Source organism: Xenopus laevis, chromosome 8S (assembly GCF_017654675.1).
Source record: "Xenopus laevis strain J_2021 chromosome 8S, Xenopus_laevis_v10.1, whole genome shotgun sequence".
NCBI classification, from domain to species: domain Eukaryota; kingdom Metazoa; phylum Chordata; class Amphibia; order Anura; family Pipidae; genus Xenopus; species Xenopus laevis.
This window is the reverse complement of record NC_054386.1, coordinates 64,087,681-64,115,132: the sequence shown is the minus strand read 5'-3', so window position 1 is coordinate 64,115,132 and position 27,452 is coordinate 64,087,681. Positions and strand designations below refer to the sequence as shown.

Sequence of the window (27,452 nt, the reverse complement as noted above, 5' to 3'; positions counted from 1 at the left end):
TAGAAATGAGCGAAATGTTTTGCTGTGTTTTGCCGCAAAAAAAAAATTGCCATCGACTGCAATGAATAGTTTGAACAAATGTTGGAAATTTTGAAAAATTGTGCACGGCAAATGCCACATTGACTTCAATGTGGTTTTTATTTTAATTATTACTACTAGCATGAGATATATTTTCTTGAATTCTCGACTATTAAATAGATATTTTTATTCAGTTTTTATGCATGGGTTTCAAATACAGTATGTCCATATATTTTTCATTTGTTGTGCCTAATAGAAAGCCCTCAATTTTCACCACACAGTTAAGTTCCACTACTTCAGTAAGCGTATATGTACTCCTTTGAGGATTAGTAAAACGGTGTGAGGGCTACTCACCCTGGTGGCCTAGTGGGCCGGTGGGGACGCCCGCCACGCCAGTCTCCTACTTCTGTGCCAGTTAACTAGGGCGCGTGCATCTTCTATATTTATAGGCGCATGCATGCTGGCGTTGTGGCGCCAGCGCGCAAAATTTAAAGAGACAGTTTAGATTTTGTGATTGCCCATTATAGGATCATTTTTGGTGATTTCCTGGTGCTTCTGAACCTGTATTCTGTCTGATATCTGATACCTGTTGTGACCCCTGCCTGTTTTGACGATCCTGACTTTTGAAATCCGGACCCTTTCTGGTAACTGACTCTTCTATGTCCGCATCCTTTCTTTCATTAGTATTAATGTTCAGGAAATAATTTTTCTTTTTTCAAGAAATATTTGATTCTGGTAGATGTGTTCACTTGTGAGACAATTGTATGAGTCCTCTCTACAAAATGCTTGGAGTAACGTTTGAATTCTACAAAAAACAGATGATTGAGGTAATTGATAAGTTTACAGAATTTTGTCTCAATGTTTTACTAATTCTTACTATTAGCACTGTAATTTTCTCAAGATTTAGGTTTTTGTACCCACAGGGAGTTCTCCTAATAGTATTTCCTTATTCTCTGGTTCTATTGTGTTCCATATAGCTTTTTATTCCATTAAATTGCATTGTGTAATTGAATTGTTTTATGTGTCTTGATTCATGGTTCACCCATGATTTTAATTCCTCCTCGCATGTGGTACGTGAAGGGGTCTGGGAGACTCCCACACAGTTATTTTATTCAATATACCACATATACAAAAAGGTGGTGACAAAACATAACCCACAATAGTAGGTAACAGTAGTCTGATGTCTGTACAGATTGCTTATGTAAATATGATTGAAGTGTATTCACTGGTTGTGGTCTAAGAAAGTTTTGCTGGTGAAATAAATTTAAAATAGGTTATCTTTAACATTTTTTCCAGAGGTTGCCTCTGCTCCTCCTTGCAGGACTGCACCATCTGTAAGGATTTTGTATGTGCATTGAATTTACTCTGGTTTCCTATTACACTCCTAAAACATTAGTTACGTTAACTGACTACTGATAAAGTTGGTTCTAGTGCAAATGTGACAGAGATATGGTAAGCTCCACCGATATAGGGACTTGGCTAGGGGGGGCTTATGGAATTGTGAAACATTAGGCTAAGGCCACACCGGGCGAAAAGTCGCCCGCGATCTTTTAAAAGAGGGTTGCGGCGACAAGTCGTTCGTTTTGTCGTAGTGGAAACATAAATGTAAATCGCCACGACAAATACACACAGCGCGATAGCCAATAGCTTCGAATCGCGTCCATACCCTTTTTGGAGCGATAGGGGTGAAATAGACTGTACATTAGCAAACATGGCAATCGCCTCTATACTGACACACGGCACGAAATGTCGCCGCGAGAATACGCTACGTCAACACGGAAGTACACAACGAGAGGACGCAACGAGAAGACGCCCACACAAAACCACGAGACAAGACGCCGACAGAACAAGACGCCGAGAGACGCCGACAGAACAAGACGCCGAGAGAAAACGCTGAGAAAAGACGCAAGACAAAATGCCTTTTCTTTTCAAAAATAGTTTTGATACTGACAGGCTAATTGATCTGGTAGAGGAACGGCCTGCTCTTTATATGACGGAAATGAGTGCATATCACAATAGGCAAAACAGGAAGAAACTTTGGGAGGAGGTGGCATTTCTGCTCATAGAAGACTGGGAATCTCTTGCAGAGGATGAGAAAAACAAAAAAGGTAACTGTTTGTTAGGTATACATACCATGTGCATTTCTTCTTATCCCCGCACTGTTGTCGTGTAACTCACCAAATTTTTTTTGTCCATCTTTTTGTTTCAAAAAAGTTGGGAGGGAGGTATGTATTTTGGGGACTTTGTGTGAAATTTTTGTGCCTTTGTGTAGCTAGAATGGTAATCTCAGGGCCTATGTTGATTCCCAGTCCAGACCTAGTTCATACCAGTCATGGTTATTTTTCAATTATGTGACACATTCTGCATGAACTGTGTTAGTCCATGTAAAAATATTTATATTTTTCTCATTTTTATTACAGTGAAAGAACTTCAAACACGTTGGAAGAATATTAAGGATTGCTTCCGTAGGGAAGTTTCCTTACAGAAGAATGATTCACGTAGTGGCGCCTCACCCTCAAGGCGAAAGAAATATATCTATGCTGACAGGCTGCTTTTCCTGGTCCCCACTTTTACCACAAGACAGTAAGGGGCAGATTCACTAAGGGTCGAATTTCGAAGTTAAAAATACTTCGAAATTCGACCCTCGAATTGAAATCCTTCGACTTCGAATATCGAAGTCGAAGGATTTAGCGCTAATCCTTCGATCGAACGATCGAAGGATTTTTCATTCGATCGAACGATTAAATCGTTCGAATCGAACGATTCGAACGATTTTAATTCAACGATCGAAGGAAAATCCTTCGATCAAAAAAAGATTAGCAAACCTATGGGGACCTTCCCCATAGGCTAACATTGACTTCGGTAGGTTTTACCTGCCGAAGTAGGGGGTCGAAGTTTTTTTTAAAGGGCAAGTACTTCGACTATCGAATGGTCGAATAGTCGAACGATTTTTCGTTCGATTCATTCGATTTCGTTCGAATTCGAACGAATTTAACCAATTCGATGGTCGAAGTACCAAAAAAATACTTCGAAATTCGAAGTATTTTTCATTCGAATCCTTCACTCGAGCTTAGTGAATCAGCCCCTTGGTGTTAATAATCCACTTTCATAATTTGATTATTGTGATGTCAGACTGTAATTTATTGTTGTGTTGTGCTTAGCATGCAGCACTTTTAAAACCAAACATAAATCCTCCATTTGTTTAGATTTTGAAGGGGGGGTGAACAGTTGTGCTTTATACTAACATATTATCGTATTTGCACTATTTCTCTATTAATAGGATACCAAAAATATGTATGGAACCAATTTCTTGTTTTTATGTTAAATTATTTAATTGTTTTCTTTTTAGAACTTCTGGCAATGTAGAAAATGAGCAACAGGAGGAAAATGAGGAAAATGTTGGTGAAAGTGAAAATATTGGAGAAACATCATCTGGAACATCATCGGGCAGCCCTAGTGCCAGTACCAGTAACACTTTGCATCCCCTTCGACTCTCTCAGGCTGCAAACAAACAGTCAGGGAAAAGAAAAAGGAGCAGCTCTGAAATTGCATCAGGAGATGTCAAAGAGATGATCTCTATGCTATGCACTTCGCTATCTGCCCGAGGTGGTCCCAAGAACACTTACCAACATGAGGAGACTCCAGAATTTTCATTTTTAACTGGATTACTGCCCACAATTATGACAATTTCGCAGGCACAAAGACAATCTCTTCAAGTTGAGATGACAAAACTTGTTTATAGATATTTGCCACAAGCAAACCCAAGTGGTGTGCAATCACCGAACATTCCCATTCCACCTCAGCATTACCCCATGCCACAAGTGCCAGGAACAGGAAACTCTTGGTACCAATATCAGTATCCATCCCAAAACACACTCTCAGACCCATATCATTATCCTTCCCAAAACTCCCACACAGACCTTTAATTTATAAATTCTATAGAAGGGCGCTTTAATTTATAATTTTAATTTATATAACACTTACACTGTTTCATTTAGATTTAGCTCATGTTGTATATTGTTTTATGTTTATATGTTGTTCTTTTCTATTGTTGACAAGTATGCACTTTGGCGGTTTTATGTTTGCCCTTTGTTGACGGGAATGGAGATGGGCGGCTGCACTTTTGCACTTTTGGTCCGAAAAGTGAATAGGAATGGTTTTTTTTACCATAATTATTATAATAAAACTTTTTTTTATACTGAAACGTTATTGTTTATGATTATTAATAGGACTGACAACTATCGTAGAAGTAAATTTTTTTTTATAATATAACATTAGAAGAAAAGGCAAAAAACATGCCATATGTACATACATACAAAAATAAAATAACAAAAAAATTTTTTAAGGGTGGCGCTGGTGCTGCAGGTTTTCCAGGGCCAACACCCTTGCCTTTAGCTCCCTTATTTCCTCGACCAGTCGAGCGTGGTCCCATTCATCTTCTTGGCGACCTATATAAAATTTATTGCATTGTTATTAATGTTTCACTTTTGAAAAAGAAGGGAAGTGGTATGCAATTTAATTTGCACTTACCTGCAGGTTGCTGCTGCTCCTCCTCCTCTAAATGTAGCTCCTCCTGAGCCTCCAGCCACTGCTGCTCCTCCTCCGCCTCCAGCGACTGCTGCTCCTCCTCCGCCTCCAGCGGCTGCAGCTCCTCCTCCTGCTGCAGTGGCTCAAACTCCTCCAGTGGCTCTAGCTCCTCCTCCTGCTGCACTGACTCCTCCTCCTCTGCCTCCAGATGCTGTTCCTCCTCCTGCTCTACATCTGCCCCTGTACAAAATCAAAATATATCAATATATCAAAAAAAAAATAGCTATCGAAATATATGTATATATGTGTATATATATATATGTGTACATAATCTAATAAATACAGATATATATATATATATATATATATATATATATATATATATTTGTACTGTATTTGTACTGACATTACATATCACACAGGTGCACTGTAATCATTAGCACTCATCAGGCAATGTCTATGGGCAACTGACTGCACTCAGACCAAAGGGGGCACACCCCAATTTGCAGTTATTTTTGTTCTTTCACATGGAATTTCAATAAAATTGATTTATGTTTGTGGCTGTCATGTGACAAAATATTGAAAAAGTTTAAGGGGGACAAATACTTTTGCAAACAACTGTGTGTGTGTATATATATATGCGTGTATATATATGTATATGGAGATTGCCAGAGATAGATAATGTAGTGTATCTTAGTTACTTAATACTCACGGTTTTCATGCAGCTGAACTTGCATTATAAACTCTGGCTCCCTGCGCTTGAGGTCTGACCAGAGCCTTTGGAGGGTGCGTCGGTTGAAGTTGACGCCATGCCTGTGACGTAATCGTCGCTTCAGCCGATGTAATATTTGTTGTTTATGTGCCCTCTTTCGGGTCACATAAACTGGGAGATTATCGTAGCTTTCTCCAAGAAGAAAGCTTGCAATCTCCCATGCCTGAGCATCACTGAGACTATTGATGCCCACCATCTTGCTCTCTATGTCGCAGGCTAAATAACGCAATGACGTCATGACGACACGACGTATTGCGCAGTTCAGTACATTCACATGCGCAAAGACGCATGCGTAAGGCCGTGCGTGAGGCCGTGCGTATGTATGTATGTATATGTATGTATATATGTGTGTATATGTATATGTATGTATATATGTGTGTGTATATGTATATATACATATTGGGAGGGATGGATAAGATAAAGTTTGTGGGAGGCTCAATAAATTTGTCCTGGAACTGGGAAGTTATAGTATTTTATGGAGGGTCCCTCAACTGTGCTAAGTATCAAAAATGTTGTATCTTTTCTTAAACCTGTTTGTTTAAGGAACAAGAGCCCTTCTCAATACAAACATAAACAAAACTGTGAGTGAAAAACAACACAACAACCTTAGTATTTTAAACAGAATTTATTAAAGGTAGCATAAAACATTAGCCTGGTTACAGACTACATGCGGTTTAACTGCCACGGTACTGAGCCATCAGGAGACATAAAGTAATTTGCCAACTGATCTCGCACCCTCATTCCTCCTGTAGGACCTCTAACAGGGGCCCAATCAATGTCTGGTATATAATCTGTTAGGGTGTCTTGGTAATTGTAGCCATCCCGAAGCCGCACAAAGTTATGTAAAACACAACCGGCTTTTATTACATTGTCCACAAAATCAGGTTCCAGTTGTATAGCAGTATGGAATACCCGCCATTTGTTGGACAGAATACCAAAAGCACATTCCACCATACGCCTTGCTCTTGATAATCTGTAATTGAAAACTCTTTTCTGAATGGCCCTTTGTGACCCTGGGTATGGCCGCATTATATTTTCCGTAAGGCCAAATGCCTCATCACCCACAAAGACATAAGGCATACAAGGTCCAGCAGTCCCAGGCAATGGTTTCGGAGGAGGTAGTTGAAGTGCCCCTTCTGAGAGTCGGCGTCCGAATGAAGAATTCCTGAAAGCACTAGCATCGCCAGTGCTTCCATAGGCTCCAACATCAATGAGTGTAAAGCAATAATTTGCGTCAACGACAGCCATAAGAACAATGGAAAAGTATTTTTATAATTAAAGTATTTTGAACCACTTTTGATTGGCATAGTAACTCGAATGTGTTTTCCATCCAAGGCCCCCAAACAATTCGGAAAATTGTTTTTTTGTTGGAAGTCTTCTGCAATGCGCAGCCATGCATTTTCATCTGGGACTGGCATCACAAGTCTTCTCAGCTCAGACCACATAAGCATACACGTTTCTCTAACAATTTTGGAAATAGTGGTAGTGATAAGAAACTGGAAATATAAAGAGGAAAATGACTGCCCAGTTGCTAAAAATCTGAAAGAAAGAAAGAAAAAAGATAAAGGGTTAGTTATTAAAAATATTACAATGATAGACTTGTATTATTAATAAATGACCATATTTATAACTATATATATCACACAGGGAAACCGGACGTTTCGGTCAGCTGTCTGACCTTTTTATAAATATCAATATATATATATATATATATATATATATATATATATATATATATATATATATATATATACACCATCAGGGATGGTACCCGTTATCCAGAAACCTGTTATCCAGAAAAGTTCCACATTACGGAATAGACTTAATGTTTACATGCCTTTCTAGTACACTTAAGATATGATGATCTACCTTACAAAAAGATCCATTATCCGGATCACCCCAGGTCCCAAATCATATACCAAATCATATACCATATACCATAAATAAAAACAACACACAAACCTTAGAGTTAGGCATAGTCGTTCCTCGGGCGAAATCGGATCCCTCATCAACGTGTGGTCATGACTCAGACCTGGCGTTAAAATAGTCAGCAGCTCATCAAAGCTAGATGTTGACATCCGAAAAATTTTTTGGAATTTTTCAGGATAACGGCGCAGTTCACTGTATAAAATATGAAACTGTCCACTCTTTAGCCGCTGACTTGTTATGGGATGTACCCAATACTTTCTAGCAGCTGCTCTTTTTTTTCTTTCTTCTTGTAGCAAAAAATAATACAAGTAGATAAGCATAAATAATACTGCCAACTCATCCTCCATAATGAAGCAGGAGACAACACGCCGCTGAGACAACACGCTACTGAGACAACACGCCACTGAGACAACACGCCGATGAATGAACACTGAAACGCGAAGACGCTGACGACTTCCGTTTTCTGCGTGAACATGACGTGCTAGTTTCGCATGGCATTGTGGTATAACAGTCGCTTCCTGTAAATGTCGCTGCTCCAAATCGCTGTAGCAAATGACGGTCGCCTTGACGCCGCGACTTTCTTTTTAAAAATCGCGGGCGACTTTTCGCGGCAAAATCGCCTAGTGTGTCCTTACCCTTATAGGGTCCAGCAGGAACTATTCTATTCTATTTTTAGATGATTGAAATGCAATAGCACAACTTGTTCTTAACACATGTCCCCTTTAAAAGAGGATTATTTTTGTCATTATTGCAGAGTGGTTCAGTGCATAAATATCTGTGTGAATGCTTTTTTTCTAAGTTTGTAAATAAAACATAAAAACTGAAAATTGCAATACTATAAAGCAACAAAATTATCTCAATGAATCATACTTATTTTGTGCCTCTGAAAAGCTAAAGAATTAGATGAATTGAGTCTTTCTATTTTCTGTGAATCATTCTTATACTGTGTAACAGCTTCACTTGGTCTAGTTTTACATCTTAATTCACTGTAACCTTCAGCAACACTAAACTACCATAATGTCAAAATAATGGGGTTTATTTATCATGACCGTGCATTTAAACTCACGGGCACTAAAGTCACTGTAATGTTGTTCGCCTTTCTGCTCAAGGCCTGTGATGCCAAAGGTTCCTGGTTCGTGTTGTCTGGAGAGTGAGCTCCATATTTTTGCCAATTAACTGACACCACAGTATCTTGAAAAATTTATAGAGATGGCAAAAGAGGACACTCATACTGCTGCAGGGTGTCATTAATCGTCGACAACTGATTACAGTGCAATTTTGGAAAGTCAAAATTTGCACAGTTACATCTGTAAGTTAGATAACAGCAACCTGACTTATGGAGCACTGGTAAGCCAGATTCTCAATGGAGAATATTCTTGCACATGTCACTGTGTAGGCCTAATATATGATTCTTTAATAGAAAATGTACTGTATACCTTCATTCCTTAACACTGACTCTTGCTTCCCATATGTTTTCAAAGTAGGCATCCAAGCCTAATTACAGATGCAACACCATTTTCCAATAAGAATTATCTGTACCAGAATCATCTCTTCCTGTTATCTTATATTGTACTGTATATTGGGGTTGCTTTGCTTCATGTTATTTTCGGTATTACACAGAGCAGGCATAATACTTATTGAATGATAGTCTTGCATCAGTTGGGCCACTTGCCCTAGAGGACTAGGATAAAAGTTCAGTGTACAAATCATGTATTGTTTTAGATTAAGATATCATTTGTGTTTGCTGGATTACCCATACTTAAACCTTAATCAATATGCTGTAGTCTGAGTATATAGTAACATATTTGGGTAGCTCTGATATACTGTATGTCCCCTTTTAGGAGATCCAAATAGTGATGAGCGAATCTGTTTTGTGAGAAGGGACACAGAATTTGCGAAATGGCGAAAAATTTGCAAAAAGCATTGAGGTCAATGGCCGTCAATTTTTTACTCGCTACAATTTTTTCTCACTCCAAATGCATTAAAGTCAACGTGCATTTTTTCTTATGCCAACTTTTTTAGTCTCTGCGACAGTTTTGTCTTCCAATTCACTTCATATAGGAGCAATTCTATGCATTTTTTTCCATGAGTAAAACCACATGGGTGCAATATGCTGGAAGTCATAATGTGTACTATTGCTATAATGTTTGCTTGTCAGTGATGTAGTTTGGGTGAACATATTAAAAGTAAAAGGGGAAAGGGGTTCTCCCTTTTCCTACATGTGGCAGCATGGAGCAGAAGAATGAATCACAATTATTAGTCTTTTGTTGGTAGTTTGAGTGGCGTACCTCGACCGCGCCAGGGAAGATATGGCAACGGACAGCTGACATAACTAACTGTGCCCTCTACGCCTTGAGGAATGGAATCTATTATTCAGAATGCTTGGAACTTGGGTTTTCCGGACAAGGTTTTTTTTCCTATAATTTGTATTATCATACCATAGGTCTGCTAAAAAACATTAAATAGAATGTTAAGCTATTATTATTATTAGTAGTAGTATTATTATTATTATCATCAATAATAACATTATTAATAATTAACTTAATTAGCACTTGTTAAAACTTTACACTTTAAACCCCTGAATCATTCACTGTAGAACCAGTACAGAATGTGTGACTGTACAGGCTCAAGGAGATTACAGGATAGCTTGATGCAGAACTACAACTTACAACAGTGCCAACAGGCAAGGGATGAGCGGCATTACTGAGAACACTGGAAGTGGAAGGGCAGATGGGTCAGTTCATACACAATGGAGAAGCTGTGGTACTAAGGGGTAATGGAGGAGAGTAGTCAGGGGAATAGCCAGATCCTACACACATTGCTACTGATAGCAAAGGACCTGGGATTAAACAGAATCAGAACAAAGTTGGACACAAATCAAAGTCAGACAGGCCAAGGTGAAAAATGGACTGATAGCTGGAAGTCACTGACTATTTGAAATGAGATTTCCAGAACACTCCACTTCAACACACAAAACCTGTTTGCTCAAGCAACTAGGGAACAAAAGCAAACTCTCTATAAAGCCTCCCCCAGATGTTGATTGGTGGATGGTTTCAGGTAGATTTAACTCTTCTCCTTGCTCCTGACAGTGACATAACTTTACTTTCCTACTACCGTCTGACCCCCTATACCATGTGACCCCCTTCCTCCCATGTTCACAAGCTAATGGATACGACAGCATTGTTTCAAGCAGGAGCCCCTCTGTCTTCAGATTTTGATAAATAAGGCCCCTAATGTAGATTTATGCAGGTCTAAGCCTGTTTTATTCACAGAAGGGTTTTCCACAACATAAGACACTGTTCAATTCACACAACATATAAACTAAAGTTCTTTCTTCTGACTTTGGCAACTGGCTGGTCCATTGTTAGACTGTATAACTCTACAACCTGCCTTCAGCCTCGTTTTTATATGGTCATGAAACTCCTCGGTAACTTATAAAATCCTTATATTTTACAAGAGGGGGTACTTTTTCACTGTATTAACAATTGCTTGGTAACTCCCCAGCAAAGGATGTCATGATGTCCTATTACTTTATTTTTTAATAACGATGTTGAAATTTTGGTTGCTACAAGACTCTATCTTAACAACGCCACAGTCACCAGCTGATTGAACTATACCCATAGATACGGACACCATCTTTTGGCCATACTTGAAGTTTACACATCTCTCCTCGCTTGGGTCCAGTCACAGCCCATGTCTGACTACAACAGTCCACACGGGTAATACAGGAGGGACCACCACAGACTCCAGTTCCCCCCCCCCTTGAAAAGACTGATTTCCCACAGTGGAACATACTGTAAGCCCAACAGGTACTGACATTTTCAATTTCTATGGTTCTAGGAATGGGAACTTCATGTTACCGCCTCTGGAACTATGTGGTGTTTTGCAACAGATTGCGATATAAGCACAATCACTAAGCTTTATCGGGTGTTCTTCAACTAGTTTTGATACTTTTGACTGCTGATTTCCAAGCAATAATGGGTTTAATACGTGCTGATCCCACTAATCTCTTTTTATGTGAAACTTAGCGATACTATGGTACATTTTCTGTTATTACAACAACATTGTGCACAAAGATAAAATATTGATGTATTGATGTTATTTAGCAACTACTTCAAATCATTTTTTTCCCCTAACTGAGCCTGACGTTGTTTTGGTATTATATATATAATACATTTTAGATATATATCTATAAGACATTTCCATATAGCATTTAACATTTTAATTTAGTATATTATTGCTGTTCATTGCATAAGAATATAAAATATTGATTTTGCTTTCAGTTGCATCACAATAAATCCTGCATTGTTTAGTACTTGAGTATCAATTGCATGAATTGCATAGTTGGCAAATACAGAAAAAACTGGTTCCGGTCTTCAGGATAATTGCTTTTTAAGTGGGACCAAATAGGGAAAACTTTTTGCATGTGATTTAAAGCTTTTTATTAAGGAACAGACTTATAATGGAATAGTTTATAAGGTGGATGCCTTGAGGGAGGGGGTAAAGAGTTGTATAGTAGGATCATAGAATAACTGATAACTCAGTCATAGAAATCTACTAGAAATTGCCTAATCAGAGAACAAGAAAGAAAGCCCACTGCAGGCTATACAATTATGATTGTAAACATAATAAAATACAGTTTCATGTCTCAAAAAATACAATTTAATATCTAAAATCAAGTAAGAATCTGAGTCACAGATGTCAGTTTTACAACTAATTTCTTATAATTAAGTATAATTAAGTAGAACAAATCCAACCAGTCATAAAAGGCCTCTGTCAGTGATGAGAAAATTGTGTTTAATTTATTTAAAGGAGATTTGTTTTTTAAGAGCCTGATCACCCCAATGATAGGTAGAGGGAATTTACACATATGTGGATGTTTTCTAAACTCATGTCTCTTACTCACTGAACAAAATACTATGTCTGCTGTTGGAGTTCCTGCAGAAGTACTTCTCAAACCAATATATATATATATATATATATATATATATATATATATATATATATATATATATATATATATATATATATATATATATATATATATATATATATATAATCTTTCTAAAAGGCATCAAAAGGCATTAATGTTTGCACAACAGATCTCTTTTACATAAATTAAACAATTTTCTCATCACTGACAGAGACCTTGTCTTGCCTTGACCAATTTTCTCATATGCATAATGCAGTAATGCTCACCTGTGGTTTAGATACTCCCTCATCACCTCTATGAAAGTATCTGATTGACAGGTTTGAAAACCAATGCATCTTTTTCTCTTGACTATGAATTAAGTTTCAATCAGACCCCCTATAGTAGTAGTTTCCTTCGCAAGTCTTATCTTAAAAAAGACTCACCAGTTTTTTGATGCATAATACCTCATTTGTCTATTATCTCATTTGTTTAAGTATATCACATCACTATCTAATGACAAGAAATTCACATCTCGCTTGTGCTTCTTCATAATTGTAACTGAAAAAGGGATAAAGCTTACTGATATAAACCCTCTTATGCCATGAATAGACTTTAAACTGTAACTGTATACAAATCTGAAATCATTTTATGTGCTTCTAGTACAGTCATGTGGTCTCGAGTCATAGTTTGACCAAATTTGTTGCTTCAAAGTTTGGCTACAAACATGTAATTTAAAAACAATAACGCCAGATACTATTCTAAATCTAAAAATGTTCACATACTGTAATTAAACAGTTACATGACTGCATTCCAGTTTTAAATACCAAACATATTAATCTCACTTTACTTATGGTCAAAATTTTTTATTTTTTGTCCAGTTGATTAAAAAAAGTGGCATACTACTGAGAACGGCCCTTGTATGAAATAGGATTGCAGTATTATAGGTGACTGAGCTGCTTTCACATGACTGATAAAATCACAAAGATCACTGAAAAAGAAATAATGTTCCTTTATATAATAGATTCTGGTGTCTGCTGGAAAGATCAGATGGCTCTAGTTTTGCTGCTTCACAAAATAAAGACATGTTTATAATGCTGTACAAAATGATTTACTACTAAAAAAAATTGAGTTTTAAAAAACGGTGGAAGCGAATGTCTTTTGAAAACTGTGTTGTAGTCCCTACATGTAAACAGATATAGTACATATTGGTCGATAAACTAATGCATTAGAAAGAGCTAATCTAGGTATTTATAAAGTTGTGGAATTCATTTGATGGCTCTGATTTATGCCTTTATTTTATACCACCTCAGTAAATTGTACAAAATCGAAATTCTTGCATACGAGCTGTGAAATCAGCAGTAACAGAAGTAATAAATGTTTCTTAAATATATTCATAGTATAGTATTTAAAAAAAATGGCTATTGGAGAGTCCAGCACAGGAATGGAAAAGGAACCTTGTATGCAGACACAGCTTGGGATATGTTAAAAGGGGACCTATCTGGCTATAAGGCGGATTTACCTTAAGAGGGAATTCAGCTAAATAAAGCCAAATTTGTGCCTAATAACTTGTTTTGGGGCTTGTATACATAGGAGACTTCTACTTAATCATATGCTACACAGATTGACTTTAATGCCAGGTTTGGCAGTACTCCTGGGTAGTGATGAGTGAAATGTTTTTGCCGGGTTTTTGCTGTCCCGATAGACTTCAATGGGTGAAAAAAATTCTTGCACTTCAATGCCTTTAAAGTCATATAATTATTTTAAGCGATATGATAACCAATATCAACTAATAACTTCACAATACCAGCTGCAGCTATTAAAACTTATGGACTGGCTATATATATAGGCATATGATATATGTATTAACATGAGGGGTCGCTCCAAATACTGTGCTTTTTTTTTTGGGATAAGGTATTTTTGGGATTTAGTGTATTAAAATAAATCTATATTACATCTTATTAGTGATGAGTGAATATGTCCCATTTCGTTTCGCCAAATAATTTCGAAACAGCAAAATAATTTGCGAAAGTGAAAATTTACGAAACGCATTGAAGTCAATGGGCATCAAAATATTTTTAACAATTTTTGCAACAATTTTGATTCGCACAACTGTTTTGTCCAAATGCATTAAAGTCAATGGGCGTCTGAATAATTTTGATGCGCAACAATTTTGAAGAATTTTTGATGCAGTTTTGTGAAATCATTTGCAGGCGGCGAAACACGGAAATACGCTGCAAAACCATGCCTGGCAAATTTATTTGCCCATCACTACATCTTAGGGTTTTGGTGCACATAATCAATTACTATGCTAAGATTTCCAAGAGGGAAGTTATATTTCATCTTCAGCGTTGTTTTAGATTTCATTACGTTGTTGAAATTCTTAACATATTTTCACTGTAGATGGTTCTAAATTGTAGCCTTTGACTACCATGAATCGGACTTTAACCCTTGAGTTTCCTTCTTGGTCCGCTAGTGGAGCCATAAGTCCCCTGACAGTATATCTGGCCATGGAGCCCACTGAGCTCTGCATGACGTGGAATGAGGTTTGGCGTCTCGTATGGAAGCTTACGAAGCCCAACAGACTCGCAATGGGCAAGTTCTAGAATGCCTTCCGTTTCTCCAGTCATGGGGAATCCATCTACCGCAGTTGTTACTCCTTCAGCAGTTTAATTGGCTGGTGAGCCCCGCATTCCCCTACCGCCTCGCTATAATGGGGACCCTCAGGCCTGTAGAGGCTTTGTGAACCAGTGTCTTATCCAGTTTGAGTTTCGACCTTTCCAGTACACTTCCAAAAGGGCCAAGGTGGGGTATGTGATGTCGCGGTTGGAGGGTAAACCTCTAGAATGGGCAACTCCACTCTGGGAGAAGAATTCTCCTCTGACTTATGATGCGAAGACTTTCCGAACTGTGTTTGACACCCCTGGTTGTGTCGCTAATGCCTCTTCCCGTCTCCTGAAAGTCCAGAAAAGGAAAACGCAGTGCCAGTGAATACTCTATTGACTTTAGAATGTTGATGGCTGAGACTAACTGGAACATTGAGGCTTATGGGGCTGTCTTCTATCATGGCTTGTCGAGCAGACTCAAGGATGACTCGGTCTCAAGGGATATCCTTGTGCAGCTGGAAGACCTGATTGCTTCCGTGATCAAGATAGACACACGGCTTAGAGATTACCAAGCCAATAAGGAGTGTAGCAGAAGATTCCATCCTGTTCTGGCACCACGGTTTCAAATACCTCTCCTCCTTGTGCCTCCTTCTCCACCTCCTGTTGCTCCTCCAGAGGAACCTATGCAGATCGGACAGGTGCAGCTGTCTGAGAAAGAGAAACTCCAGTGCCGTGCAGCTGGACTGTGCCTATACTGCGTGGTGGTAAAGCCCATTTTACCAACAACTGTCCCTTGAAGCTGGGAAGATCTCCACGCTAAGGTAGAATTTGGGAATCTTATCTGGGTGGCATTAAACCTGCTCCCCAAAAGAACTCTCACAGAACTGTTACAGATTTGGCTAACATCTAAGACTGTCAGTATGTCAGCCTTTCTTGATTACGGGGCTGCAGGGAACTTCATGGACACTGCTTTCACAAAATTTCTGGGTATTCTGGGTATTCCCTTGTTTCCTCGGTCTACTCTCCAAAGGGTCCTGGTGACTGATGATAGACCGTTAATGTCTGGAATAATTTCTGTGACAACTGGAGAACTACCCCTGAAGGTCGGAACTCTGCACGGAGAAAATGTCATTCCTCATTATAAACTGTCTTACAGGTCCTGTGGTGTTGTGGTGTTGCCCAGATGGCATTCCTGTCCTCTTCGGCACCACATCCAAGATGGCGGCACCCATAGGCATCATGTGGGTTGTGGTGCCGGTGCATTGAAATTCAAAATAAAAGGATGCAGAGGTCATGGGTTTAATGGCCGATTATAGGTCATGCTTATTAGTGTTCCTGGGTGTTCCTAAATTCCTAATATATTGATTCTTGGACTTTTGACCCTTACAATGATAAGGCCCAGTGTGTTTTACTGTTCCAACCAAAAAATGGATTGGCAAGTAACAAGGACTGTTGACACTGCAGAGAAAATGTTTTATTACAAAACCTAGAATGGGAAATCAAAAATGTCAGTTTATACATGTATATATATATATATATATATATATATATATATATATATATATATATATATATATATATATATATATATATATATATATATATATATATATATATATATATATATATATGCTGTTTATCCAGCATAATCAGAAACTTACAAATATGGTGTTAGCAAATCTTTGTCATAACATTTACAAATTAAAAAAGTTCAACAACTCAGCTTCAATTGTCCTCAATTCTTTTTCAGGAACAATTTAATTAATATATTCTCACCTAGAAATATATGGTGTTACAATTTCTCAAATGACCATAATGCGTACTGTAAGTCAATATTTTCCCACATAAAACAATGAAAAGCCGGTGTTTTCGAGCTACCAGTCATTCTTCTATGGAAAGGTAATATAACTTGCATAAAAAAACATTCATTTTCAGACACTTAGAGGAAATATATTTAAATCTATGTTTTTGAGGCAAAAAATATGTCTGTTCTATGTTTTCAGATACAAGTAATAAAAAGATTGAAGCAGCAATAAAATAGCAGATTAAACATCTTGTGTGGGTTTCTAAAATTCTTGTTGAAATATTTATATGATTATTTTATATTTCCTGGATATATGCAATATATCATATTTTAACAACTATACATCACAGTAAATATGGTGATGAGAAATGTGAACATTGCTCAAAGAGCATGAATATGGTAAAAGTCCAATAATAAAAACAACAATAGACATGTGGGAGACAGGACTTTGTATATTAACAAAGTAAATATATATGTTTAGGTATATGGATGTTTATATAGTGGATAATATACCCCTTACTGTAATTTATAAAGATATTATTAGTACCAAGGAGTTATATGACTTTTATACAGGTGACTACTAATATCTTTATCAATTTAAGTAGGAGAGTACATCATGCATTATAATCTACAATGTTGGTGTACAGGGTTTTATTTCATAAAGACCTCTTATTTTATGTACTACACATTTGGCTTTACTACAAAATTACACTATTAGGTCTGTGTTGGTTTTATCCACATGGCTGATTTGTTTTCAGTCTTTCCCTGTAGTCAATTCTTTGGGGCTAAGTGCCTGCAGTAAATTTTGTTTATTTTTGCTGTGGCCTGCTATGGGTGACATCATCAGCTCTGAGGAGGGGGAAGGGGGCGGGAAGGAGGGAGACCTAAACTGGGAACGGACCATAAAGATGGGAGGGGAAGCGAGGCAGGAGATGGACTGTGCTATGATCGAGCCAGACAGAGTGGACAAGGAGCATAACTTGAGATGGTGGGTGGAAGAAGGGGACTGTGCAAGGAGGGAGGGAAAATGGAGAGGCATATTAGGAGGGGAACAAGATAAGAGAGCTTAAAGAAATTGTGTGTAAGTTAAACTTTTATAATATTCTGGATTTAAAAGCATAAATAGGATGAGAGGTATATACTTCCATATGTTATATAAATCTACCCAGTGCTTAGGGGAAAAATATAAATGTTTAAAAAGTTTTTACAAGTTTGGGGTAAAAAAAAAAAAAAGAAAATTATGACTTACCCAATTAGAAATATACTGTACAAATTATTTTGCAAAACTAATGAAACATACATTATATAAAACTTTACAGAAGCTTGCTCCCAGTTCACTCATGTCTGTCTGAGGACTTAATGGGGATCCCTTGGCAAATTTTGATGACACATTTTCCAAGCAAAGACACATTTTCCCAGTTATGGATCCTGGCTCAGAAGTTAATCTCTTCTTACAAACATAGTTAAATTGAGTTGAAAAAAGACCAAAGTCCATCAAGTTCAACCCCTCCAAATGAAAACTCAGCATCCATACATAAACACACACACACTTACATCGACCCTCCATACACTCACATAAACTGCACATACTGATATCTTTACTAATTGTCTTGCCGGTCTCAAGCATTTTGTTACAGGAGAAACAAGGAATTAAGTGATCAATAACATTGGCTTTTAAATATACCTTCATTTATTATTTACAAAAACTCTATTGCTGAAATACCTGGTTGTCCAGATCCCACAGGCATTTCTTCATTAGTTGTCAAAAGGTGTGTTAAAAGTGTGTACACAAAATTAAGTTTACTAATGTGACAAGCCAATGTGTCATGCCTCAAAGCAAATGAAGAGAAGAGAATATAGATTTAGTCATTTGATACTGAGTGACTCTATCACATTTGGCACAGCGCTGGAAGATTGACAGAAAATGGACTTAGTTTCTCTAATTTAAATAGGGAATGAAAAGTGATTCCACTCTGGCCTTGAACAGCAGCTGTTGGATCATCTGTATCTATTGTTTACAACCCTATACAAATTTTATAAACAGAAGCAAAAGTGTTTTTTTGTATCACAAACAATTGATGATTCGGGGCTTACTCCAGGTCTTTATAAATCTTACAAACATGTACAGTATATGCCGGGCAAGGCGGCATAGGTGGACGATGGTGAGAGCAGCTCCTATCGCTCCCAACGTAGACAGGCAGGTGCGCTGTGTGGGACTGGAAGGGAGGGAGGCAGCCCATTGTGGTCTGTTACTCACTTCACTAAAAAGCATTTTGCTATTGAAACCAAACTCTTGATCCAACAAAGGTCTCGCCATCTGTCCACCTTTGCGGTGTTTTAATTGATTGTTTTTTATGGACACGGTCCAGCACCATGTTCTTAAATGCAGTGAATATGTCAGTTTGGTTGTGGGGTGTCACACGGTTCACGATTGATGCGTTTATATTTTTAAAGTGAAATAATTAAAAGTTACATTTTAGTTAGCACGCTTGGTCGGTAATACAAGACACTAGCAGGTGTTCTGAACTGGGTTGCTGGGGGCGGGGCGTTATACACTTGTCTAGCTGGGTGTTCTGCTCCAACCCCAATGTTTCTATTTCAAACATATTACATAGTTACCTAGGGACATATTTAAGTTGGGTTGAAAAAAGACCAAAGTCCATCAAGTTCAACCCCTCCAAAAGAAACCTAGCGCACATATACAGTATACACATACAATACTTATACCAGACTATCTATCCACACAAATATATAAATGATATAAAACAATATATATACAAATTGCTTTCCTTTGACCAGTTTAGTTGTATGTGTCTGCACTCTTTCCAGCTCATTAATATCTTTCTTGAGGACTGGAGCCCTGAACTGCACTACATACTCAAGTTGAGGCCTTACCAGGGATCTATAAAGAGGCAAAATTATGTTTTCATCCCTTAAGATAATGTCCCGTTTTATACAATAGAGTACTTTATTTGCTCTAGTAGCAACACACTAAAACTGCCTGGAATTAGACAACGTATTATCTACAAGAATCCCCAGATCCTTTTCAATTAAGGAAACCCCCAACACACTGCCATTTAGAGTATAACTTAAATTTGAATTATTTCTACCAAAGTGCATAATCTTGTACTTTTCAACATGGAACCTGATTTTCCAGTTTGCTGCCCACCAAATGGCATTCTTCACACATCCATAGACAGGTAAAAATATCCCTAAAAAGAGCTTCAACACTTGTAATTCATCATATGTTGTTTATTTGGTTAAGTGCCCCTGTGGCTTGGCCTGTGTCTCGGAGACTCCTCAAGAAATGAAAAGCAACATAAATTAGATATTTATTATGGTTATTTTCATAAAGCACACTACTACATTGAGATGATATCAAGCAACAGATAGTGTGGAAGTAGTGAGAAAGAGGATAGGGGTGTTCACATTTGTTATTTAATCCTGGTGGGTTAAATCATGAGTACACCTCTATGTTTTTTTATGAATAATTTCTGTGCAGAAGTTTATTATGGATGGAGCCTGGTGTAAGGATAGACCCAGAAAAGTAGCATACTGCTGTAGTACCTGTATATATCACAAGTGATTAATGTTATTAAATTAGATTGATAGATACAGTGCATAGATAGATATAGATATTTGTAATGTGAACTTTTTATCACAATTTTTTTTGTGCACAGTCGTTGGATTTTGAAAATATTTATAAAGTGGATATTTACCATGACTCAGGGGAAATGTATGCTATGAACTCCACTTTACGCAACTATTTAGATTTGCTTTTTGCACATTTGTAGGCTTGATAAAGGAAAGGGGTAAGCTCAAACATCACCTGTTTTGAGCACAAATAAACCACCTTTTGCACATTTTTCAGAATGCTGCTGTTTATATTATGTGAATCGGTAACTAATGATGGGCTAATTTGCGCCGTTTTGATTCGCCGGAAAATTTGCGATTTTCGACGCCGGCGAAAAAATTCACCCATCACTATCGGTAACTGGAGAACAGTTTGAAGGGAGATATATTTCCCCTAGATGCATCTCTTACTACCATATCTACGGTGGGAAAGGATGGGTAAGAAGTCTCACCTGGGGAATAATTAGCAGGCTACAGGGCCGGACTGGGAATTTAAAGCAGCCCTGGCAAAAAAACTAAGCAGCCCACTTGCATGATGTACTTAGTGTCTATACAAAGTGCTCAAATAAGGGTTTCAATAGTAATAAACTGTGTGCATTGAGACTTTACTTACACAGTATACAGTCAGATAAGCCTTATTATAGATGTGGATCAATAAAATATAGAGCTCAAGAATGCACTCATGGGGCTTTGCAAAGCTGTACAGCACACTGTGAAATACTCCTTCACTGCACACCTGCTCATAAAAGTATTATTTATTATGGGGAATTAATATAATTATTAGATCAGAGGTCTGTTTGTGCAATTTCTCTAAATGGCAAAATGGCTTAAAAACCAAGGGCTTGAATTCACCTGAAATAGACAGACATTACGACAAAAGGTATGTGCTTTTAACCATTAAAGAGATATCAAATTTTTTTAAAACTTTTTTTTAAAATCATTTAATGCTATTTATAATTTTGTAATAACAGAAGGGAAAGGAAAGAACCCCTCTATCCAATAATCCTATGGTTCATTTCTAAAAATCAAATTCATCAACTTGCTTAATACATATAATTGAGTGATATATATATATATAAGTGATTACACCTTAACTGTATGATTATGTGATCTTAAAAATATAAATAGTGGATATATCAATTCATTAAAATTTCATAATTAAGTTACAGAAATTATGATTTATAAATTAAAGTGCTATTTCATTGAATTTTTTTAAGAAGGGCAGACTAAATCAATTAAATTCTACCAATTCATTAATTAACAATTAATTCATTTGCAATTGATCCACTGCCTAAAGTGCATAGGTGTTAAGAATAAATTAATTAAATTGATTAATTAAATTACTTAATGTGCAAGTGCATTAATCCAACATAGGACTTAGAAGAATATGTGAAATATTAATATATGAACCAAATTAATATTAATTCAAACTAAATTAAAATGGCCTATTCACTCAAAAAAAAACCTCAAATTCAATTTTTTGGTTGGTCTTTTTTATTTGAATTTTTAAGTTTTTTATTCGAAATTTGACCATTGATAAATCTGCCCCTAAGTCTTCATTATCTCCCTGCAAAAATGACTATATAGACAGTAGATCCTTGTAGGGTCCCTTGTTAAGATCCTTTAAAAACCGACAAAGTGGCCTATTGAGTGTAGTAAAGTTAATCGGCATGATTCTTTGCTTGTGGGTTGATCAGCCTGTGCCTGTACATGTCCTCAGATATTGCTATAAAGTGCTGGAAGTTAAAAAGGCACAGGCTAAAGAACTAAAATTTTCATCAATAAAAGAGCAGAAGTAACTTAAAAAGTCTGTGTCAGGGAGAGAGGATTTTCCAAAGAGAGATTCAATGTGAAGTGTCGCTTTTTATTTTCCCAAAGGAAAAGGACTCTGTGAAGGTACTGTGACTCTGTGGAGTTGTATGTTTTTGTCTTGGCCGGGTATCCCAGTAGGGGACTGGTAGTAGAGAGGGAAGATACCCTGTGTATTAGTTAGAGCCCAAGTGTGGGGTTTTGTTTTATTTTGTTTTGTACCTGTTTGCTCCCAGAGTCTGAACATGTGAACAATAAATTGACTTTACCCTGTTGAAAATTGTCTGTTCATCTGATCCTACTCACAATAACTTGTACATTTTTAAATGTTTACAGTCTGACCATAACACTACAGCTCCTATCTTTGAATCCTTACAGAAACACCACAAATATGGTTAAATAGACTGGGTACAATATTAAAGAGGGTGCTTATTGACGATTAGAGAACCAACATACTGTATCTGTTAAAAAAAAATTGTCTTTAATAAAAGTATATGCCAATAAAGGAAGTGTGCACTTGCACCAGCCTCAGGACAGTGGATTAAATCAGAAAAAACAAGCACACAGACAGAGCTATTAAGTTTTGGAGGAGCAGTTTGAGATATTCTAGCCACACGGAGACACACATACTGAAGCAGCACAGTGAATAACATACAAGCTATGTGCAAGGGCACACATTTCCAAAGTTTGTTTTTCCTGCTGTATTAAGGGGCAGATTTATCAAGGGTCAAATTGAAATTCGAAGTAAAAAATTTGGAATTTTCTTGTATTTATTTGAGCTATTTTTCTGTACTTCGGCCATTATTTTTCTAATAGGCCAAAATTCGATTTGAATTTGAAAAAAAATTTACTATTCGAATATCTGTCTCTTTAAAACTTCGACTTCGACCATTCCACATCAGTTCCAAATAGCTTTAAATTCTCTGTTGTAATTTAGATAAATACTGGAAAGTTGCTTAAAATTATATTTTCCTTCTCAAGTGCATAAAAAAGTTGTATTCTGAAATATTTATTTAGCCATCAAGATGAAGAGCCCACTTTACGCCATTAGGCATTAACACATTTTAGGCAATTATTGAGGTGTTTATTTACTGAAAAGGCACATTTTTCATATTTTTGTTGTGGTTTTTTTTAAAATTCTACTTTTTGTCAACAAACCAGAAAAGGCTAGAAATGTAATTATAAAATATGCGTATATACTGTATATTCTTGCATAGATGTGGCACAGATTTACAAGTAGAATTTTGTTTCTGATGAGATTATATACAGAATTTTAGCTTCCTAGAATAATTTAGTATAACGTTGCTCATTAATTACATGTGGCTGAGAAACTGGAGAGAGAATCTCAATCATCACCCTATTCACAGTGTGTTTAAAGAGTCAATTGTTTATAATATCTTTCAAATCAGCTTTTCTCATTATCAAAGGGAATAGATGTAATATGTGTTTTGAATGACAATTTAGTTGTTCTGTTCAGCTCTCTTTTCATTAGCCAGAGGGAATCGTAAAGGAAATCTATCCATCACAATGTAGCATAAGGATAGAATTTACAGTTTCTTAAGAATTATACTTTCTAATATGTCTGTCTGTCTGTCTTTCTATATAGGATTTTTACTATACAGGAAGGCCATCTTACTTTATTTTGTCATGTCTTGAAATAATTCATTCACATTTCTTCTTGCCCTTCTGCTTCACTTGAATTGGGAGCTGTGTTGACAATAAAAAAAAACAAAAAAACTGGTAATGACTGTGGATGGCAAAAGGGTGGCAAAGAGTTGCAAGCCACAGAACTTGCACTTACAGGCAGGCAGTTAGACATAAGTTGTAGAGGATTTTATTGTAACAAACCAAATGTTATTGTAACTTATAGACTTGGTGAATATAGCCCAAAGCGTTGATGTGTAGCATCTACATGTGATGTCATCCAGTTTCTAGCACTGAAAGAGCTAAGGGCGAATTATTTACATTTTAAAATCATATGTGTTCAGAATATACAGCAAAATTGATACGTCAGTCAGATTTGTTAACTGGTAAACCATGAAGTGTTGGTGGAAGTAAAATAAGAAGCCCACCATTTCTATGAAAATAAATGAAATCTGGCAAAGAAGATAATGAGCAAAGCTTATCAAGGCAACAGGGGACTGCTAATGGCGTATGCCGCAAACTTTTAATAGGATATCAAGTACCTTTGTAGATGAATGTGTTTCTTGCTATCAATTGGAAGGCTAAACCTGGACTTGCCACGTGTGTATTTTTTTTTTTATGTGGAAAAAGAAATTATACAAATGTAAATACATTTTGGAATAGAATGTTAGATTTGTTTTAACCCTTGCCCTCCCTCTTTGATCTTCCACATTTTGTATTGCCAGACAATACGGGGCAGAGTATAAGTCAAAGGGAAACCTGGAAATGCAGAATCTATGGCACTGGATCACTGGTACATCTATGTAAGTGCTGTAGATCCCTGACATGTAACGTAACATGTCAGTACGTAACATGTCAGTTTATAATTATTACTTGAAAATCCTATACTGTGTTGAAAAACATGGCCTGGGAATATGTGGGTCAGTGACTAAAAAGCTGTGATGTAAATTGGTGGGGTGATAACAAAATGGGTGGAGCTATGTTATGATTGACGGGCTAGGCTAGGCCAGTAATATACCAGCCAGGTGGCAATCCTTCCTGCTCTGTTCACATTTGACCACCTGATCTTGACTCCATACAGTCATCATTGAAGGCATTACATTTTATTTTATAACCAACACCTAAACAAACACAATATTTTCTTTTGATGTTGGATAAAAGTGCAAATTTGTCAAGCAAAATAAAACAGTTTTCTCAGTTATCACTGAAATAAAAAAGCCAGCGCCAAAGGCACGGGAGACAAACAGGCAAATAGGGTAATATTGTTTTGCGATGTTGCGACCTCTTGTGTGAGAAACAGACCACTTGTTTCACCGTATATGTGTTACCCTCATTTACTATTGACCTCCACCAAAGGGTTAAAAAACTTTCCTTAAAAACTTGTTTAGGTGGGTACTCACAAACAGGGAATATCAACTTGCACGTAAAATCATGAAGCGCTTCTCCTTGTGTAAACTGTGAATCAACATGCAGCAGCGAATAGTGTAAAAATACCTTTTTATTTTCGTCGCAAGACAAAACGCGTAAGGCAGGTGACGTCACTGGAAGGCGCCCAGCATTGCACACGAGGAATGAACGCAAAGAACCGCTTTCACATCTTCCCAAGTTATCTCTGACCCTCTTGGGACTTTCTTTGTGCGGACGGGTGCATACAGGGGGAGCCTCCAGGAGGACGGTGCATAGATATGCTTTCTATAAACTTTTGCCATGTGAGTGCATTTTAAGATGTTTTTTAAAAAATATTAAAAAGGTATTTTTACACTATTCGCTGCTGCATGTTGATTCACAGTTCATACAAGGAGAAGCGCTTCATGATTTTACGTGCAAGTTGATATTCCCTGTTTGTGAGTACCCACCTAAACAAGTTTTTGTATCTCTGAGAAGTTCAGCTGAGAGGCATTTAAAAACGTTAAGTCTGTTGGGACAGAAGCTGCATTTAATGAATATAAACATTATAAAACATGTTTTAAAACAGCAATCCGGAAGGCAAAGAAAGGAAATAAATAGTGCATTGTGGCTGAGGCTAAGACTCAAAAAGTTTTTTAAGTATATTAATATGCGGGTTGAGAGTGTTGTTCCTACCATGAGGAGAGATGAAACTGTGCGTGCTTCTTCCACAGCATGGTCTGTAAAATGGAGTCCTGGCTCCCACAAGGCATTGCTCTAGGTCACATGGTGGGAGTATGGTAGCCTGATTAGTTCAAATTCTGCCATAAGCATTCTGGAGGTGTAGAATGGATATAGGAAATGGTCTTGCATAATTACAGCAAGTGTCCAGCATGAGAACTGGGAAATCCCAAAACATGGTAAAAGCGTATGCTGGAGACATGACAGTATACAATAGAGGAGTCTGAGTTCCCAGGCTCACTTCATAGCTGCACTGATGGCTCAGCTCAATCTAGTCAGTGGCTTATTCAGGATATGATTCATAAAGCTTTATTAAAAATTAATGTAAACAAGACACCAGGGCCAGATGGCATACACCCCTGGGTTCTAAGAGAGCTTAGTTCAGTTTTAGATTGGCCCCTATTTCTGATTTTCTCAGATTCACTTTCATCTGGTATGGTAACTATGGATTGGAGAAAAACTGATGTCATTCCAATATTTAAAAAGGGATTACGATCTCAGCCTGGCAATTATAGGCCAGTAAATTTGAAATCTATGGTGTGCAAATTATTTGAAGGCTTGTTAAGGGATCACAGTCAAAATTTTGTCCTAGTGAATGGCATTATGTGCAGTAATCAGCATGGCTTTATGAAGGATAGGTCATGTCAGATACAGTACATTTGATTGCTTTTTATGATGAGGTAAGTAAGATGCTGGACAGTGGGGGGGGGGCAGTAGATGAGATCTTTTTGGATTTTGCCAAAGTGTTTGATACCATGCCCCACAAAGGACTGCTTTCTAAACTAAGGTCTGTTGGACTTAATGGATTTGTTTGCACATGGATAAGAAACCGGCTACAGGATTGGGCACAGGGGCTGGTTGTTAATGGTACATTCTCTACTTGGAGTAAGGTTCTTAGTGGGGTCCCTCAGGGCTCGGTATTGGGTACACTTTGATTTAACTTGTTCATTAATGACTTAGGGGAGGGTATTGTAGGTAATGTATCAGTGTTTGCAGATGACACAAAACTATCTAGCCCAATTAATTCCATCCAGGATGTGGCATCCTTGCAACACGATCTTGACAAACTGGCAATCTGGGCAGCTAAGTGGCAAATGAGATTCAATGTTGATAAATGTAAAGTCTAGCACCTGGGATGTAAAACTATCCATGCCGCTTATACACTTAATGGGACTGCACTAGGCAAATCCATTATGGAAAAGGACCCTGGAGCACTTGTAGATAATAAACTTGGTTGTAGCAAGCAATGCCAGTCAGCAGCATCAACGGAAAATAAGGTATTGAGCTGTATTAAAAGGGGCATTGATTCCCGTCAGGAAGCGGTCATTCTTCCACTTTATAGAGCACTGGTAAGGCCCCATCTAGATTATGCCATACAGTTTTGGTCTCAAGTGCTCAAACAGGACATTGTTGTATTACAGAGGGTACAGAGAAGTGCAACTAAGCTGGTAAAAGGTATGGAAAATCTTGGCTATGAGGAAAGACTGGCCAAGTTGGGGTTGTTCATGCTGTAGAAGAGGCGCTTAATGGGTGATATGAAAACTATGTATAAATATACAAGGGGGTAATATAATAATCTCTCTAATGCTTTATTTACCAGTAGGTCTTTTCAGCTGATGCAAGGTCACCCATTCTGATTAGAAGAAACACGATTCCACCTAAATATTCAGAAGG

General features: G+C 37.3%; 1 protein-coding gene across 1 annotated transcript; it reads left to right on the top strand.

The window, feature by feature from the left end:
- The first annotated feature begins 2,176 nt into the window (after positions 1 to 2,176).
- On the top strand, positions 2,177 to 4,055 carry LOC121397709. The gene is made up of 2 exons (XM_041574938.1): positions 2,177 to 2,601; positions 3,368 to 4,055. The coding sequence occupies exons 1-2, from the start codon at positions 2,351 to 2,353 to the stop codon at positions 3,942 to 3,944; spliced, it is 828 nt and encodes a 275-aa protein (XP_041430872.1). The 5' UTR covers positions 2,177 to 2,350; the 3' UTR covers positions 3,945 to 4,055.
- Positions 4,056 to 27,452: the final 23,397 nt, after the last annotated feature.